Consider the following 18,826-nt stretch of genomic DNA (forward strand, 5'->3'; position numbering starts at 1 on the left):
GATGTAATCGTAAGAGTCCTGGCAGGAGGGTCATAGTCAGAGACAGAGATGTGATGACAGAAGCAGAGATCAGAGTAGGCCATGATGAGCCCAGGAATGTGGGTGCCCTCCAGAAGTTGGAAAAGGCAAGACAAGATTTCTTCCCTAGAGTCTCTAGAAGGAATGGAGCCTTGCTGACACTGTGACTTTAGCACCAGAAGACCCATTTCAGACTTCTGACCTCCACAACTGTAGGATAATACATTTATGCCATTTTAAGTTGCCAATTTTTGGTAATTGGTAATAGCAGTGGTTGGAAAGATACAGGGGACAAACTGAGAATGCATGATTTTAGGTAACAAATTTGCAGTGTGAGGGAAAGAGCAATAGAAAAGAACACCAAGGTCTGCAATATGTGTGAAAGTAGGCAGATGCAGTTGACTGTCAAACTCTGAAGTCTGAAGAGAGACAATGGTAAGTTTTGAACATGTTGACTTTGAGGAGCAGTTTAGAGGTTCATAGTGCCCTTTGAGGATATGGTCGTGCAGAGTTACCTGAACAATGTACATTTACTCTTGTCATTCTGCTTTTTTGTGAACAGTTCCTTTCTTTATATTCTCTCAAGCACCTGCCGGTAGCTTATCTTGGATCAACCAGTTTCCCAGTGTTAGGAAAGTTAAGGAAATTAGGTAGGAGGAGATTTGTTGGACCTGCTACTTTTTGATTTTAATATTTAGTAAGCAATATGACTTTTTGCTTAAATGTTTTCTCAGCATTTTGATAATATGCTTTAAAATCTAATAAATATGGTATTTGTTATGCTTCTGTTAAAGAGATTAATTTTAATGAAGATTATATACCTATAATAGTATTTTTGTTTGCTTAAATCTAGGAAGGTAGAAAGTATCTTTATGAACTTAGATTCTCAGTATAAACTGTTAAGATGTTCTTATTTCATGTTATTTAGCTGGCCAGTTATTATGTTTGAGCACTACTTTGTGAACAAATGTAATAGACTGTATGAAAATAAAATATACACACTTATTTCCAGAAGAAAAAGTAGTTTTAAGCTTATTTAGCAAGTTTGAAAATCATCTTACTTTATTTGTGCTCTTGAATTTCATATCAAGGAGGATGGTGGGATTGCCAAAATCAGTAAATGAAAAGTAGCTTTAAACAGATAGATTAAAACTAATTTAGATTTAAAACAGTTATTGCCTTGATTTAGGTGTTTATTATCTCTTCACCCAACCTCCTATCACCACTCCCTTACTTTATTTGCCAGTGTTAGTTACCAGAGTTATTTTTCTAAAACTTATTGATATCTACAGCAAAGTCTATTTACATTAAAAGCTACTGCTTTTAGTATGTCTAAATTACTTAATTTACATTTTAAAAGACAGACTTTTTTCCTATCTTGTTTTAATTAATACAATTTATAGTGTTTTACCTTATTGTTTAAATAACTCCTAATGCAAGATGCAACTATATTTGTAAAGATTTTGATTAAAATTTATGTTTTTACTTTTGACTTTAATGAAATGTTCTTTTTACCTAAAATTCTCAGATCCCTATATTCGAGCATGTCTGCTAAAGCAAACTTGTATACTTTTCTTTAAGATCAGGTCCCCAAAATGGCATCAATAAGTAATAAGACTGAAGTTTTCTTTTCTTTTCTTTGTTTCCTTTTATGATTTCAGCTTTTATTTTAGATTCTGGGGGTATATGTGTAGTTTGTTACCTGGATATATTGCCTAATGCTAAGGTTTGGTGCATGATTGATTTTGTCAGCCAGGTGTTGAGTATAGTACCCAATCGTTAATTTTTCAACTCTTGCCCCCTTCCTGCCCTCTTCCCTCTAGTAGTCCCCAGTGTGTATTGCTGTCATCTTTATGTCCACAATTATCCAGTGTTTAGCTTCTACTTATAAGTGAGAATATGCGGTATTTGGTTTTCTGTTCCTGTGTTAATTTGCTTAGGATAAGGGCTTCCAGCTGCATCCATGTTGCAGCACAGGACATGATTTTGTTCTTTTTTATGGCTGCATAGTAATCCATGGTGTATATGTACCACATTTTCTTTATCCAATCCATCATTGATTGATGAGCACCTGCATTGATTCCATGTCTTTGCTATTGTGAATAGTGCTGTGATGAACATAAAAGTGCATGTGTTTTTTTGGTAGAATGATTTATTTTCTTTTGGATATGTACCCAGTAATGGGATTGCTGGGTCAAATGGTAGTTCTAAGTTCTTTGAGAAATCTCCATTTCACTTTCCACAGTGGCTGAACTAATTTACATTCCCACCAACAATATATAAACATTTCCTTTTCTCAGCAGCCTCATCAGCATCTTAACATGCTGTTTTTTGACTTCTTACTAATAGGCTGAAGTTTTAAATTCATGAAAAAAACATAATTTCAAAGTTAGGTTTTTCATTGTAGTTGTGATACATCCCTGGGAATATATAGTTAATTACTATAAATATGAAAATTATTACCTATTTTTTACTTATCTGGTTTAAAATTAATATTTGATATCTCTGTGCTATGACTTAGAAAAAATGAAAAGTGTTTATTTGAATCATAAATCTATAAATATTTACAAGTATTTTCAATGAGGTACATCTAATACCATTCAGTTTCAGAGTAGTTTGATGGAGAGTACTAAGTAGCTATAACTAATCACCATCTTATAAACTACTGTTGAATATGTATTTGAGATCTATTATTAAGTTTGTTTGTATACTTTGGCATAAAAATGAGAAAGCAGACTTAAAAGAGCTGACTCAAATTTGTTATTTTGTAGTCTGATTTTCTTTCAATTGATTGGTTTACCATTTGTGATTGAGGGTGCTTATTTTCTAAAATAAGGTAGCAATGTAGACAAGAAGAAAATATTTCCCAGATTTACTATTTGACTTACAAACATTGGATTTAGATATAATATCAAAGAAAAATAGAATTTAAGGGGTACAATTACAAAATTTAAATCAAGTTGTATCTACCTATCTATTTTACTTCCTTACTTTAGTGTAAGAATAAACATTTCATGCCAGGTGCAGTGGCTCACACCTGTAATCCCAGCACTTTGGGAGGCTGAGGCGAGCGGATCACTTGAGGCCAGGAATTCCAGACCAGTCTGGCCAACGTGGTGAAACCCCGTCTCTGCTAAAAATACAAAAATTAGCTGAGTGTAGTGGTGCATGCCTGTAGTCCCAGCTACACTGGAGGCTGAGGCATGAGAATTGCTTGAGCCTGGGAGGTGGAGGTTGCAGTGAGCTGAGATCGTGCCACTGCATTCCAGCCTGGGTGACAGAGTGAGACTCTGTCCCCACCTCCTCCTCCCCCCTGAAAAAAGAATAAGTATTTCAATTATTCCAGAAATTTTGGATAATTAAAAAGAATTCTGGTTATTATCATTTTTATGGATTAATGTTGAAACATTTTCATGGCATCTTAGGCTTTGTTTCCTGGTGAGTTTATCTTTCCTAACTCAGGTTGTGTGTTGCCATTCCTATGAGGCTTGCCTCACACAGAGTTCCATAACTGTTCTCTGAATTCAGGACCTTTGTGCATACCTCTGTCACAGGAAGCATATACCATATCATTTTGCAGTCTATGTTCTCTTAAAGCCTATGAGCTCCTCAAGAGCTAAGACTGTGTAGTTTCATGATTATTGTATATATCTTGAGCATTAGGATATTGACTGGCATGTATTAAGTACTTAATAAATATTGGTTAAATAAACATTGCCAGTCAGGCACGGTGGCTCACACCTGTAATCCCAGCACTTTGGGAGGCTGAGGCGGGCAGATCACTGGAGGTCAGGAGTTCGAGACCAGGCTGGCAAACATGATGAAACCCCGTCTCTACTAAAAAAAAATATCAAAATTAGCTGGGCGTGGTGGCAGGCACCTGTAATCTCAGCTACTCAGGAGGCTGAGTCAGGGGAATCGCTTGAACCTAGGAGGTGGAGGTTGCAGACAGCCGAGATCACACCACTGCACTCCAGCCTGGGGGACACGGCGAGACTCCATCTCAACAACAACAACAACAACAACAACAACAACAACAACAACAACAAATTGCCTCATTAGATCCTTGTAGCCACCCCGCCAAGTAGATAGTGTAGATGACATTATTATTATTCACTATTTATAGATGAGAAGCCTCAAGTATTTGGAGTTTTAGTAATATGCCCAAAGTCACATTAGTTAATTTTGTAGATCTGGGATTCAGCCTGAGTTTTGTTGGTTTGTTTTATTCTAATATCTGTCATGTTTGGACAGCGTCAAACCCAAGTTTTATGGTTCTAAAACCCATTTTCTGACTAATGTGAAGCATTTTTTTTCTCTCCCCACCCCTTCTTTAAACTATTTTCTAAAAAACTCTTTTTCTTTTAAACTTTATTTTCTGCAAAGGTAAACTATCTACAGAGTTCAAAAATTAAAACAATATTAGATTGAGAGTTCTTGCTTTCATTCTTGTCCTTCCCATTCCTCTACCTTCCGGCCTGCTTATTTTTATTCTTTTCACTTATTTACCCCAAATGTAGCATACTATATACACTGATGTGGAACCTGCTATTTTCAACATATATCAGCAATACATTGTTCTTGAACACTATGTGGAGAACTACATAGATAATTTTTAATAGTTGTTTTGAAAAAAGAATAAACTCGTGTATTTTACAGCAATATGGATGGAACTGGAGGCCATTATCTTAAGCGAAACAACGCAGACACAGTCAATTACCACATGTTCTCACTTAGAATTGGGAGCTAAATAATGTGTACATATGGACATAGAATGTAGATTAATGGTCACTGGAGACTCAAAAGGGTGGGAGCCTGGAAATGGAGTTAAGGGATACTTAATGGGTACAGTGTAAACTATTGGGTGTTGGTTACACTAAAAATCCAGACTTCACCACTATGCAATATATCCATGTAACAAAACTGCACTTTTACACCTTAATTTATTTATTTTTGAGACAGGGTCTTGCTCTGTCACCCAGGCTGGGGTGCAGTGGTGTGATCTTGGCTCACTACAGCCTTGACTTCCCCAGCTCAAGTGATCTGCCCGCCTCTGTCCCCCAAGTAGCCGGCACTACAAGCGCGTGACACCACCCCCAGCGAATTTTTGTATTTTTTGTAGGCATGGGGTTTTACCATGTTTCCCAGGCTGGTCTCAATCTCTTGAGTTCAAATGATCCGCTCGCCTCAGCCTCCCAGAGGGTTGGGGTTATAGGCATGAGCCACTGTGCTTGGCCTGTAGGCCCTTAAATTTAAACACACACACACACACACACACACACACACACACACACACACACAAGTTGTTGCCTTTTTACAGCTACATATAATTGTTTTGTTGGAATGAACCTATTTATTCATCCTATGGTTGGTAGACACAGGGAATATAGTTTGTTTTTTCTTTCTTTTTTTTTTTTTTGAGACGAAGTGTTGCTCTTGTTGCTCAGGCTGGAGTGCAGTGGTGCGATCTCGGCTCACCACAACCTCCGCCTCCCAGATTCAAGTGATTCTCCGGCCTCAGCCTCCCTAGTGGCTGAGATTACAGGCATGCACCACCACGCCTGACTAATTTTGTATTTTTTAGTAGAGATGGAGTTTCTCCATGTTGGTCAGTCTAGTCTCGAACTCCCAACCTCAGGTGATTTGCCTACCTTGGCCTGGGAATATAGTTTTAAAATGTCTTTTTATGTAGAATTTCAAGTGTATGCAAAGTGAAATAGTAAAATGAACTTCCCACATACCCATCGCCCAGCTTCAATACTTACCTCATGTCAAAGGTTTTTATCTCTTACCTCCTAGAACTCTTCCACTTTCAGACTTTAAAATTTTTTTTTCTTTTTTATTTTGAGGGAAGGTCTCACTGTTAACCAGGCTGGAGTGCAGTGGTGCAATCATGGCCCACTGCAAGCTTCGGACTCCCTGGCTCAAGGGATATTCCTCCTCAGCCTTCTGAGTAGCTGGGACTACAGGCGCCGGCTGCCTCCAGACTATTTTGAAGTGAATCCCAGATATCAAATCACTATAACCATAAATATTTTAGTCAAATAGTATTGTTTGACAATAAGAACATCACTTTTCTATAGTAAGAAATCCATTATAATCTATATATAAGAATAAAAAGATCTATTAAATTTCTTAGGCTTATAGAGATACTCATGTTATAATGTTTCTTATAAGAGAGGAAGAATACTTCCCTTTAGTTTTCAAAAACCAGGCCAGGAGCAGTGGCTTATGCCTGTAATCTCAGTGCTTTGGGAGGCTAAGGTGGGAGGATCACTTGAAGCTAGCAGTTCAAGATCAGCCCGGACAACATAGCAAGACCGCATCTCTACAAAAAGTAAAAGAAATTAACTGGGTATGATGGCGTGCATCTGTAGTCCCAGCTACTTGAGAAGCTGAGGTGGGAGGATCACTTGAGCCCTGGAATTCAAGGCTACAGTGAGCTATGATCACACTACTGCACTTCAGCCTGGGTGACAAAGTGAGACCTTGTCTCTTAAAAAACCCAAACATTTAATTTATTATATTTTATAAAAGAAGTATCTGAATGGATTAGTAGGTAAAATGTGAAACTTTGAAAATTTAGATTGAGTTGTATCTACATATCTATTTTTCTTTGATAGAATGGGTTATATTGTACCAGCCTATCTTTCATAACACAGTTAACTCTTGTCTTCATTCTTCTGCTCTTTCTCCTTTTATTTAAACATATTGAGAAAGGGAATAAACTGTCTTTTGTTTGTTTATTTTTCTTTTTTAAGCCAAAACAGAAAGAAGTGCTTGGATGAATGATAATCTGTTACTGTCAAAGTATTCTACTCAATTTAAGATTGATGCTAACATTTCTTAGCTTGATTTAATTACTTGTCTGTCATCTGGTAGTTACGGATTCGAGACCTTGAAGGAGCTTTGCAAGTAGAAAAGGCCAGTCAAGCAGAAGCTGTTGCTGATTTGGAAATGATCAAGAATGAATTCAAAGAAGTTGAAAGTGCATATGAGCGAGAAAAGCATAATGCACAAGAGAGCTTTGCAAAACTAAATTTGTAAGTATTCTACTGTAAAATTCTCTAAATTAACATAAAGATTTTATAAAAGCTATGTAAAATATGAATGTATACTATGTATTTTTGATATAGCTCCCATTAATGTCTGTGGTAGATTGGGGTAAGTGACTTCATAAAACATACCTATAGTTTCCTGTATAGGTAAAAATGGAAATGCTTTTTTGGATATTGAAGTATATTATATTCCAAGTAGCCCAAGAAATTGAGTAATATACTAGGAAGTAAATATATTAATGTAGTTTGTATCATATGATTGATGTAATGCAATATCTTTAAGTATTAAGACCAGCTTGGGCAACATAGTGAGACTTTGTCTCTACAAAAAAATAAAAAAATTAGCCAGGTATAGTGGTGTGCATGTGTAGTCCCAGCTACTCGAGAGGCTGAGGTGGGAGGATCACCTGAGCCCAGGAGTTCAAGGCTGAAGTGAGCTATGATCTAAGGCTAAGATCTGGGGCTAAGATTTCTAAGCCACGTAAAATGGTCTATATGAAGATGGATAATATTTGACATTTTCTCAAACTACAGAAATAATAATAATAGCAGTAATACTGCTACTGGTGGCTAACATGCATTTGTGACTCACTACATACATAGCACTGCATCGTTTCATTTGTCTAACACCCTATGAGGAAGGTACTTTTAAAAATCTCTTTTACAGATGTGGAAATTGAGGCTTAGCCAGAGTAAGGACATATAGCTCCTAAGTGGCAGAATTAAAATCTTTCTGACTCCTACTGATTTTAACCTTTTTCAGTTCAAAAGCCTTTCATCTTCAAAATTCTGTGAAATGCTTTAAGAAGTTTATAATGCATTCATATGTTTCCAAAAGTAAGTCAATAGTAGACATTTTAAACCATTTTCCCCCAGAGGGTGAAATTCATACTACTATTTGTTTGTGGCATGATAATACACTGGCATATTAGAATTATATTTTAATCTTAGTTTCTATTTATGGCAAGTAGATAATGGTTTTCCATTTGTAGCCACAATATAAAGATTTCTTTTAAAATGCTTTATTGGCTGGGCACGGTCCCAGCTCTTTGGGAGGCCGACTCTGGTAGATCACTTGAGTTCAGGAGTTCGAAACCAGCTTTGCTAACACAGTGAAACCCCGTCTCTACTAAAAATACAAAAATTAGCCAGGTGTGGTGGTGGGCACCTGTAATCCCAGCTACCTGGGAGGCTGAGGCAGGAGAATCACCTGAACCCGGAAGGCAGAGGTTGGAGTGAGCTGAGATCGCGCCATTGTACTCCAGCCTGGGCAACAGAGGGAGACTGCATCTCAAAAAAACAAGCAAACAAAAAAAGACTTTATTTATTATAGGAAGTGAGTTAATTTAAGTGAAAGTATTACTTAAATAGTGATAATTTTTGTGAGTGTGACAAAAACCATGAAGATTGTACCTGAAAGACTGAAAATATTTAAAACTCTTTTAAAATGTTGGTTTCTTTAATTAATGATACTTATAATATTTTAAACCAATAATTGTTAACTGAATTTCCTTGCTTCCTCTAGTATGACTTAAATGACATTCTGTGAATGTTATTCTAAGGACTTATTTCTCATTTATTTTTTTTGAACTGTTGCTTGAATGTGCACATTTAATATATTTCAATGTATTCAAATTTTATTCAAATATGTATTCAAATATTATTCTGCATATCTATTTGAAAGGCTTTTATGTGGAACATAGTGAAGATTTCTTTACTTTTGCTTTAAGGTAATGATTAGGACCTACAAATAAAACTGTAAGAAGTCAGAATGAGCTCCCAATAATTAAAGCTTTCTAGCAATGAAATAATAGACATCTTTCAGGGAACTAGTGACTCCCTGCCTTGGGAAATTCAAAACGCAGAGTGGATGATTCTCTGTCATGGATGTTGAAGAAGAGAGTCTCATAAAGATTGGACCGGAGGAATTTTAACCTACTTGCTAACAATTAAGCTCTGAGTCTAACCTATATGCTTTCCTAATTGGACCCCACAGCAGTTTTTTTCCTTAAGTTTGTTTTGCTGTTAGTTGTATTTTGGTACTTGAAAATTTTTACTCGTTTAATATTCCAGTAAGCACCAACTGACAATTCTAAACATTGGTTACATATTCCAACTAGGCACTAGCTAATTAACACTCCTAATGCTTTAACATAATGTCCCTTATCACTTCTTCATCTGTATATAACTGTCATAATAATACATGTTAAATATTATAAATAAATAATGACAGGTAATCGTTAAAGCCCAATAATCGTTGAAAATTTCTGTGACTTTCGTTTTCCCATCCTGTCTTCCTTTTCCGTGTATGTGAAATGAAAGCCACTTCCACCCCTTCTGTCTGTGGTATAAGAAGGAATGATATGACTTGAGGGATCTACCTGTACTTCCATTTTCCATTTTCTGCCTGTACTTCTGACTATACTTCAGAATCGTCTTTAAAAAAAGTTTTTAAAATTTCTTAAATATTTTTTTAAAGAAGATTCTGAATTTCTGAAAAAAATTCTGTTGTTTCAAAGTAGTTCTAAGTTTTGGTTAATGTATTCCACATAGAGAATTGATAGATTTTAGGTCTTTAAGGTAAATAATACTTTTAACTTACAACTTTGAGAATGTGGAGTTTTGGAGTAGAATATTGTTTTACCTGTTGTGAACTGATGTAGCAGTTCATCATGCTTGAACCTGCCATTGGTTAAGGTTCTTAAGCTTCTGTTTCTTGCCAGGTAGACCTAGGCAGGATCTCACTAAACGGCAGGAGAAAGAAAGCTGTGTTTATATTGCAGAGTTATAGTTTTGGTCCATAGTTTCATAACAGTAGACATTCCTGCATGAAATTGTTTTAGATGGAATGTATATATTCCATCATTCTGTAATCAAAATTTCTTAGTGTAAAATTTTTTCCATCTAAAACTTACAGTATGAAACTAAAGCTTTTCAATAATCTTTTGTTTTCTTTTTGAACATTTTTTTTCTTTTTAATTATGGGTAAATAATAGTTGTACATGTTTATAGGGTACATGTGACATTTTTATACAAGCATACAATGTGTGATGATCAAATCAGGGTAACTGGGCTATCCATTAACTCAGGCATTTATCATTTATTTATGTTAGGAACATTCCAATTCCACTTTTTTAGTTATTTTGAAATATGTAATAAATTATTGTTAACTATAGTTGCTCTGTTGTGCCACCAAACACTAGATCCTGTTACTTCCATCTAGCTGGATTTTTGTACCCATTAACCATCTGAATTTTCAAATATAGTAAAGTCTTCATTAGCTGTGATAATTGATTGCTGGGCAATAGTAGGGAGAAAGAGATCATAGTAATCCTCAGGTACAGTTGAAACTTAAATTTAATTTGAAACATCATTAGTCAAATATATCATACTAAATGGACTGCATCTAAATTTATTTCTTAGACTCAATATTTAGGAATTTAGTTTCCTAAATATATCACCCAAAAGGATAAACATAATAACAGTATTGTAACTTAGTAGCACTATTTTTGTTTACATTGTATGTAAAACATAGTCCAAAGATGGCTATTTGTTAAAATAGCCTGTTATTGTCAAATTCTTAGCTGAAGTATTTAAAAAAAAAAAAAAGAAATGGAACTCCAGTAGGAAAGAAGGCATCCTAGCTACAGACTTACTTCTCCTCTCTTCCCTTTCTTGCCTAAATCCACCACCTTTTAAGTCCTGGCCCTTTCCCATCAGAAATCAGAGATGAGGCATCTCCTTTACCTGCCCTACTCTTGTCCCACTTACTCCCTCTTGGTTGGGAGTTTAGCAGCGTGGTAGGAGTCAGCTTTTTAGTGTTGTCCACCAGAATGCTCAATAGCAAGGTGTGTTCCCCCATTTCAATGGACACAGTTTGGCCTTTATTTATAAAATAGTGCCCCCCCCCCAGAAAAAAAGCTGTATGTGTATTGCGTGTGTAATGACAGATGCACTTAATTTTATATTTTTTGAGTAATAGTAATTTTTAACTAAAATCTTGATTTTATCAAATTAATACATGTACACAGTCTAATGAATAAAATGGTACTGTTAGGCTCATGAAAAACAACAGTTTCATGCCCCATTGCTCTCCACTATCAGTTTCTACTCCTTTGATGCATCTACTTTCAAGTCTTAGTGCTGTTTCTTCTGAAATTTGATTTCATATTCCTAAATAACAAGCATAGTATGCCATTTTTTCAGTTTCTGCCTTTAGATATCTATTGACTTCTACTTATATATCTCTATTATATGCGTCTCCCACACCACAGACACTTACTCCTTCCCTCTTTCCATCCTTTCCATAGAGTTATATTTTTGGGTTCAGCATACTTTATTTTTTCTACAGTTTAATTTTTGTTAACCCATCTTTTTTTTTTTATAGCACATTTTATTGTGTTCTTTGTTATTTATTGTCTGTTTTATGTAACAAGAAACTTTGTTTTGTTTATTACTGTCTGTCAGTGCCTAGAAAGGTACATAAGAGCTGCTAAATAAAGATTTATGGAATTGGGCTGGTTGTGGTGGCTCATACCTGTAATCCCAGCACTTTGGGAGGCTGTGGTGGGAGGATTGCCTGAGGCCGAGGTGGGGGAGGATTGCTTGTGGTGGCGCATGTTTGTAGTCCCAGCTACTTGGGAGGCTGAGGTATAAGGATTGCTTATGCCAAGGAGTTCGAGGCTGCAGTGAGCTATGATCATGCCACTGTACTTCACCATGGGCGACCAAGTGAGACGCTGTCTAAAAAAACAAAACAGAAATTATTTGCAGAATCAACAGATGAGAATAGTTAATAATTGCCTCATTTTAAACTGTATTAGTTTATGTGATTAACCAATCATTTATTAAATTATTTCTAAACATTAACAGAACCGAAAGTCTCCCGTGTTCCTACACCTCAGAGATGCTATCATTTTAAATATCTTCTAAGAGATGTTCCTCCTGGACTCTTTTGTCTACTTCTTCCAGTCTGGGCAAGTTTTTTTTTTTTTAATTTATTTTTATTTTTTTTTAGACTTTAAGTTCTAGGATACATGTGTGCAACGTGCGGGTTTGTTACATAGGTATACATGTGCCATGTTAGTTTGCTGCATCCATCAAGTCGTTTACATTAGGTCTTTACATTAGGTCTTTCTCGTAATGCTATCCCTCCCCAAACCCCTCACCCCTGGCCAGGCCCCGGTGTTTGATGTTCCCTGCCCCGAGTACATGTGTTCTCATTGTTCAATTCCCACCTATGAGTGAGAACATGTGGTGTTTGGTTTTCTGTGCTTGTGATCGTTTGCTCAGAATGATGGTTTCCAGCTTCATCCATGTCCCTGCAAAGAACGTGAACTCATCCTTTTTTATGGCTGCATAGTATTCCATAGCGTATATGTGCCACATTTTCTTAATCCAGTCTATCATTGATGGACATTTGGGTTGGTTCCAAGTCTTTGCTATTGTGAATAGTGCCGCAATAAACATACGTGTGCATGTGTCTTTATAGCAGCATGATTTATAATCCTTTGGGTATATACCCAGTAATGGGATGGCTGGGTCAAATGGTATTTCTAGTTCTAGATCCTTGATGAATCGCCACACTGTCTTCCACAATGGTTGAACTAGTTTACAGTCCCACCAACAGTGTAAAAGTGTTCCTATTTCTCCACATCCTCTCCAGCACCTGTTGTTTCCTGACTTTTGAATGATCGCCATTCTAACTGGTGTGAGATGGTATCTCATTGTGGTTTTGATTTGCATTTCTCTGATGGCCAGTGATGATGAGCATTTTTTCATGTGTCTGTTCGCTGCATAAATGTCTTCTTTTGAGAAGTGTCTATTCGTATCCTTTACCCACTTTTTGATGGGGTTGTTTGATTTTTTTCTTGTAAATTTGTTTAAGTTCTTTGTAGATTCTGTATATTAGCCCTTTGTCAGATGGATAGATTGTAAAAATTTTCTCCCATTCTGTGGGTTGCCTGTTTGCTCTGATGGTAGTTTCTTTTGCTGTGCAGAAGCTCTTTAGTTTAATTAGATCCCATTTGTCAATTTTGGCTTTTGTTGCCATTGCTTTTTGTGTTTTAGTAATGAAGTCCTTGCCCATGCCTATGTCTTGAATGGGATTGCCTAGGTTTTCTTCTAGGGTTTTTATGGTTTTAGGTCTAACATTTAAGTCTTTAATCCATCTTGAATTAATTTTTGTATAAGATGTAAGGAAGGGATCCAGTTTCAGCTTTCTGCATATGGCTAGCCAGTTTTCCCAGCACCATTTATTAAATAGGGAATCCTTTCCCCATATCTTGTTTTCATCAGGTTTGTCAAGATCAGATAGTTGTAGATGTGTGGTGTTATTTCTGAGATCTCTGTTCTTTTCCATTGGTCTATATCTCTGTTTTGGTACCAGTACCATGCTGTTTTGGTTATTGTAGCCTTGTAGTATAGTTTAAAGTCAGATAGCGTGATGCCTCCAGCTTTGTTCTTTTTGCTAAGGATTGTCTTGGCCATGCAGGTTCTTTTTTGGTTCCATATGAACTTTAAAGTAGTTTTTTCCAATTCTGTGAAGAAGATCATTGGTAGCTTGATGGCAATGGCATTGAATCTGTAAATTAGCTTGGGCAGTATGGCCATTTTCATGATACCGATTATTCCTACCCATGAGCATGGAATATTCTTCTATTTGTTTGTGTCCTCTTTTATTTCCTGAGCAGTGGTTTCTAGTTCTTGAAGAAGTCCTTCACATTCCTTGTAAGTTGGATTCCTAGGTATTTTATTCTCTTTGTAGCAATTGTGAATGGGATTTCACTCATGATTTGGCTCTCTGTCTGTTATTGGTGTATAAGAATGCTTGTGATTTTTGCACATTGAGTTTTGTATCCTGAGACTCTGCTGAAGTTGCTTATCAGCTTAAGGAGATTTTGGGCTGTGACGATGGTGTTTTCTAAATATACAATCATGTCATCTGCAAACAGGGACAATTTGACTTCCTCTTTTCCTAATTGAATACTCTTTATTTTTTTCTCCTGCCTGATTGCCCTGGCTGGAACTTCCAACACTTTGTTGAATAGGAGTGGTGAGAGAGGGCATCCTTGTCTGTGTTGATTTTCAAAGGGAATGCTTCCGGTTTTTGCCCATTCAGTATGATATTGGCTGTGGGTTTGTCATAAATAGCTGTTACTATTTTGAGATATGTTCCATCCTTACCTAGTTCATTGAGAGTTTTTGGCATGAAGGGGTGTTGAATTCTGTCGAAGGCCTTTTCTGCATCTATTGAGATAATCATGTGGTTTTTGTTGTTGGTTCTGTTTATGTGATGGATTACATTTATTAATTTGCGTATTTTGAACCAGCCTTGCGTCCCAGGGATGAAGCCAGCTTGATCTTTGTGGATAAACTTTTTGATGTGCTGCTGGATTTGGTTTGCTAGAATTGTATTGAGGATTTTTGCATCTATGTTCATCAGGGATATTGGTCTAAAATTCTCTCTTTTTGTTCTGTCTCTGCCAGGCTTTGGCATCTGGATGATGCTGGCCTCATAAAATGAGTTAAGGAGGATTCCCTCTTTTTCTATTGATTTGAATAGTTTCAGAAGGAATGGTACCAGCTCCTGTTTGTACTTCTGGTAGAATTTGACTGTGAAACTGTCCAGTCCTGGGCTTTTTTTTTTGGTTCATAGGCTATTAATTGTTGCCTTAATTTCAGAACCTGTTGTTGGTGTATTCAGAGATTCAACTTCTTTCTGGTTTAGTCTTGGGGAGGGTGTATGTGTCCAGGAATTTATCCATTTCTTCTAGATTTTCTAGTTCATTTCCATAGAGGTGTTTATAGTATTCTCTGATGGTAGTTTGTATTTCTGTGGGATTGGTGGTGATATCCCCTTTATCATTTTTTATTGCATCTATTTGATTCTTCTCTCTTTTCTTCTTTATTAGTATTGCTAGCAGTCTATCTATTTTGTTGACCTTTTCAAAAAACCAGCTCCTGGTTTCATTGATTTTTTTTTGAAGGGTTTTTTTTGTGTCTCTATCTCCTTCTGTTCTGCTCTAATCTTAGCTGTTTCTTGCCTTCTGCTGGCTTTTGAATTTGATTGCTCTTACTTCTCTAATTCTTTTAATTGTGATGTTAGGGTGTCGATTTTAGATGTTTCCTGCTTTCTCTTGTGGGTATTTAGTGTTATAAATTTCCCTCTGCACACTTCCTTAAATGTGTCCCAGAGATTGTGGTACATTGTGTCTTTGTTCTCATTGCTTTCAAATAATATTTATTTCTGACTTCATTTTGTTATTTACTGAGAAGTCATTCAGGAGCAGGTTGTTCACTTTCCATGTAGTTGTGCAGTTTTGAGTGAGTTTCTTAATCCTGAGTTTTAATTTGATTGCACTGTGGTCTGAGACAGTTTGTTGTGATTTCTGTTCTTTTACATTTGCTGAGGAATGTTTTATTTCCAATTATGTGGTCAGTTTTAGAATAAGTGCGATGCAGTGTTGAGAAGAATGTGTATTCTTTTGATTTGGGGTAGAGAATTCTGTAGATGTCTATTAGGTCCAGTTGGTCCAGAACTGAGCTTAAGTCCTGGATATCCTTGTTAACCTTCTGTCTCGTTGATCTGTCTAATGTTGACAGAGGGGTTTTAAAGTATCCCATTATTATTGTGTGGGAGTCTAAGTCTCTTTGTAAGTCTCTGAGAACTTGATTTATGAATCTGGGTGCTCCTGTATTGGTTGCATATGTATCTAGGACAGTTAGTTCTTCTTGTTGAATTGATCCCTTTACCGTTATGTAATGCCCTTCTTTTTCTCTTCTGATCTTTGTTGATTTAACGTCTGTTTTATCAGAGACTAGGACTGCAACTCCTGCTTTTTTTTTTTTTTTTTTTTGCATTTGCTTGGTAGATCTTCCTCCATCCCTTTATTTTGAGCCTGCGTGTGTCTCTGCATGTGAGATGGGTCTCCTGGGTACAGCACACCAATGGATCTTGACTCTTTATGCATTTGCCAGTCTGTGTCTTTTACTTGGGGCATTTAGCCCATTTACATTTAAGGTTAATATTATTATGTGTGAATTTGATCCTGTCATTATGATGTTAGCTGGTTATTTTGCCCGTTAATTGATGCAGGCTTGTCATAGCATTGATGGTCTTTACAATTTGGCGGGTTTTTTTCGGTGGCTGGTACCAGTTGTTCTTTTCCATGTTTACTGTTTCCTTCAGGAGCTCTTGTAAGGCAGGCCTGGTGGTGACAAAATCTCTTATTTGCTTGTCTGTAAAATATTTTATTTCTCCTTCACTTATGAAGTTTAGTTTGGTTGAATATGAAATTCTGGGTTGAAAATTCTTTTCTTTAAGAATGTTGAATATTGGTCCCCCACTATCTTCTGGCTTGTAGGGTTTCTGCCAAGAGATGTGCTGTTAGTCTGATGGGCTTCCCTTTGTGGGTAACCTGATCTTTCTCTCTGGCTGCCCTTAACATTTTTTCCTTCATTTCAACCTTGGTGAATCTGAGAATTATTGTCTTGGGGTTGCTCTTCTTGAGAAGTATCTTTGTCGTGTTCTCTGTATTTCCTGAATTTGAATGTTGGCCTGCCTTTCTAGGTTGGGGAAGTTCTCCTGGATAATATCCTGAGGAGTGTTTTCCAACTTGGTTCCATTCTCCCCGTCACTTTCAGGTGAACCAATCAAATGCACGTTTGGTCTTTTCACATAGGCCCGTATTTCTTGGAGGCCTTGTTCATTTCTCTCTCTCTTTATCTCTCTCTCTCTCTATATATATATGCACACACACAGAGCCATGTATGTGTATATATTATGTGTGTGTGAGTCTTATATATATATAAGAGATGGGATCTCAATCTGTTACCTAGACTGAGTGCAGTGGCACAATCATAGCTCACTGCAACCTTGAACTCCTGGGCTCAGGCAGTCCTCCTGCCTCAGCCTCCTGAGAGTCTGGAACTACAGACACACACCACTGTGCCTGGCTGATATTTAAATTATTTTGTAGAAATGGAGTCTTCTTTTGTTGCCCAGGCTGATCTTAAACTCCTGGCTTCAGATGATCCTCCTGCCATGGACTGCCAAAGTACTGGGATTACAGTTGTGAGCAGCTGCACCTGGCCTTTCTGAGCAAAACTTAAATAGGAAGGTGAATCCTTTGAAAAGAAATTCATATGTCTTCAAAGTGAATGTGAATTTTTTTTGATTATTCTTCCTTTTGGATTTTCCAAGCCACCACACTGGTTCTACTTGCATGGACATTCAGATGTGAGACATTTGTTCCATTTTTAATGTTGTATTTTAATTTTAAAATTGTTTGGTAGTACTGTTTTCTCATTCTTGAGAATTGAACTATGGTAGGTGGGTTTTGCTCATCAAAAATGACGGTACAGGCCGGGCGCGGTGGCTCAAGCCTGTAATCCCAGCACTTTGGGAGGCCGAGACGGGCGGATCACGAGGTCAGGAGTTCGAGACCATCCTGGCTAACACGGTGAAACCCCGTCTCTACTAAAAAATACAAAAAACTAGCCGGGCGAGGTGGCGGGCGCCTGTAGTCCCAGCTACTCGGGAGGCTGAGGCAGGAGAATGGCGTAAAAACCCAGGAGGCGGAGCTTGCAGTGAGCTGAGATCCGGCCACTGCACTCCAGCCTGGGCGATACAGCGAGACTCCGTCTCAAAAAAAAAAAAAAAAAAAAAAAAAAAAAATGACGGTACAACGAAATCAACACTAACCAAATCTATTTTGCTTATAGCCTTGGGCATACTACAAATACCTACTATCAAAGGGGAAGTAATATTGCTTTGAAGTTTTTCATTTAAGAATATGCAGTACATTTTGTTTGAAAAAGGAAAGGCAGCCTTAAAAAGTCTTTTAGCATGAACACATGATATGTAGTACATCTGCCATATGTCTTAAAGGTGTATAATATCAGTTGATATAAGCATGTTTGAAAAACCTGCTCTGACACTTTAACTTTTCAGATTAGAAAGAGAGTATTTCTCCAAAAACAAGAAACTAAATGAAGAGATCGAGGAACAGAAGAAAGTAATTATAGACCTCTCAAAGAGACTCCAGTATAATGAAAAAAGTTGCAGTGAGTTACAGGAAGAAGTAGTAATGGTAAGAATAAAAAAGAAAACCCTATGGCAATCACTTTACTGGGTCATAGTTGATGTATAGCAGGGTTGTTTTTCCTCACTACATTCCATGAGATAATAGTATGAAAGTTATTTTAGTGACAAACAAAATTTCCAAAACGAAATGCTGATTACATCAAAGATATACATAATGAAATCTCTCTGATTTGGAATAATTGGGGGAAACTAACTGAACTAGTAAAAACTCTGAATTACAGAATTTTCAAAAATGTATTCAAATGTTTTCATTTTTTTATCGTACATAAAACAGTGTTACTTAGATTAAGGGTGATTGGGGTTTGTAATGAACACATCTGATGATTTCAAAGACTTCCTTTTGTAATTGTTTTGTACCTGATCACTCTCTCTCCATTCTCCAGTAATCTAGCTTTTACACTATAACCAAATTTATCTTTGTAAAATATTGATCTGTTTTTGTCAACCTCTCTTTATTCAAAACGCATCAGCATGTCAGTGTCTCCCTGTTGTTTTTGAAATAACGGCCAGTTTCTTGTTGTGTAATCTCAGGACCTTTTCCTTTTGTCTTCATGTTAACTTTTCTACCCTCTTTTGCCTTTGTCCTCTATCTGTCTTGCTTTAGCTTCATTATAGTGTTCCTTGTTTTGTAAACACATTTTTT

At 36.8% G+C, this 18,826-nt stretch overlaps 1 protein-coding gene across 6 annotated transcripts in view; it reads left to right on the top strand.

The window, feature by feature from the left end:
* Positions 1–18,826, top strand: part of CCDC171 (coiled-coil domain containing 171) — a 398,768-nt gene that overhangs the window by 81,338 nt on the left and 298,604 nt on the right. For all 6 annotated transcript variants that reach the window (XM_007969189.3, XM_073021619.1, XM_007969191.3 and 3 more), the window contains 2 exons: positions 6,901–7,061; positions 18,031–18,169. In XM_007969189.3, the coding sequence (XP_007967380.2) occupies positions 6,901–7,061; positions 18,031–18,169 (300 nt within the window). The remainder of the gene's footprint in view (positions 1–6,900; positions 7,062–18,030; positions 18,170–18,826) is intronic.

Source organism: Chlorocebus sabaeus, chromosome 12 (assembly GCF_047675955.1).
Source record: "Chlorocebus sabaeus isolate Y175 chromosome 12, mChlSab1.0.hap1, whole genome shotgun sequence".
In the NCBI taxonomy this organism is placed as follows: Eukaryota; Metazoa; Chordata; class Mammalia; order Primates; family Cercopithecidae; genus Chlorocebus; species Chlorocebus sabaeus.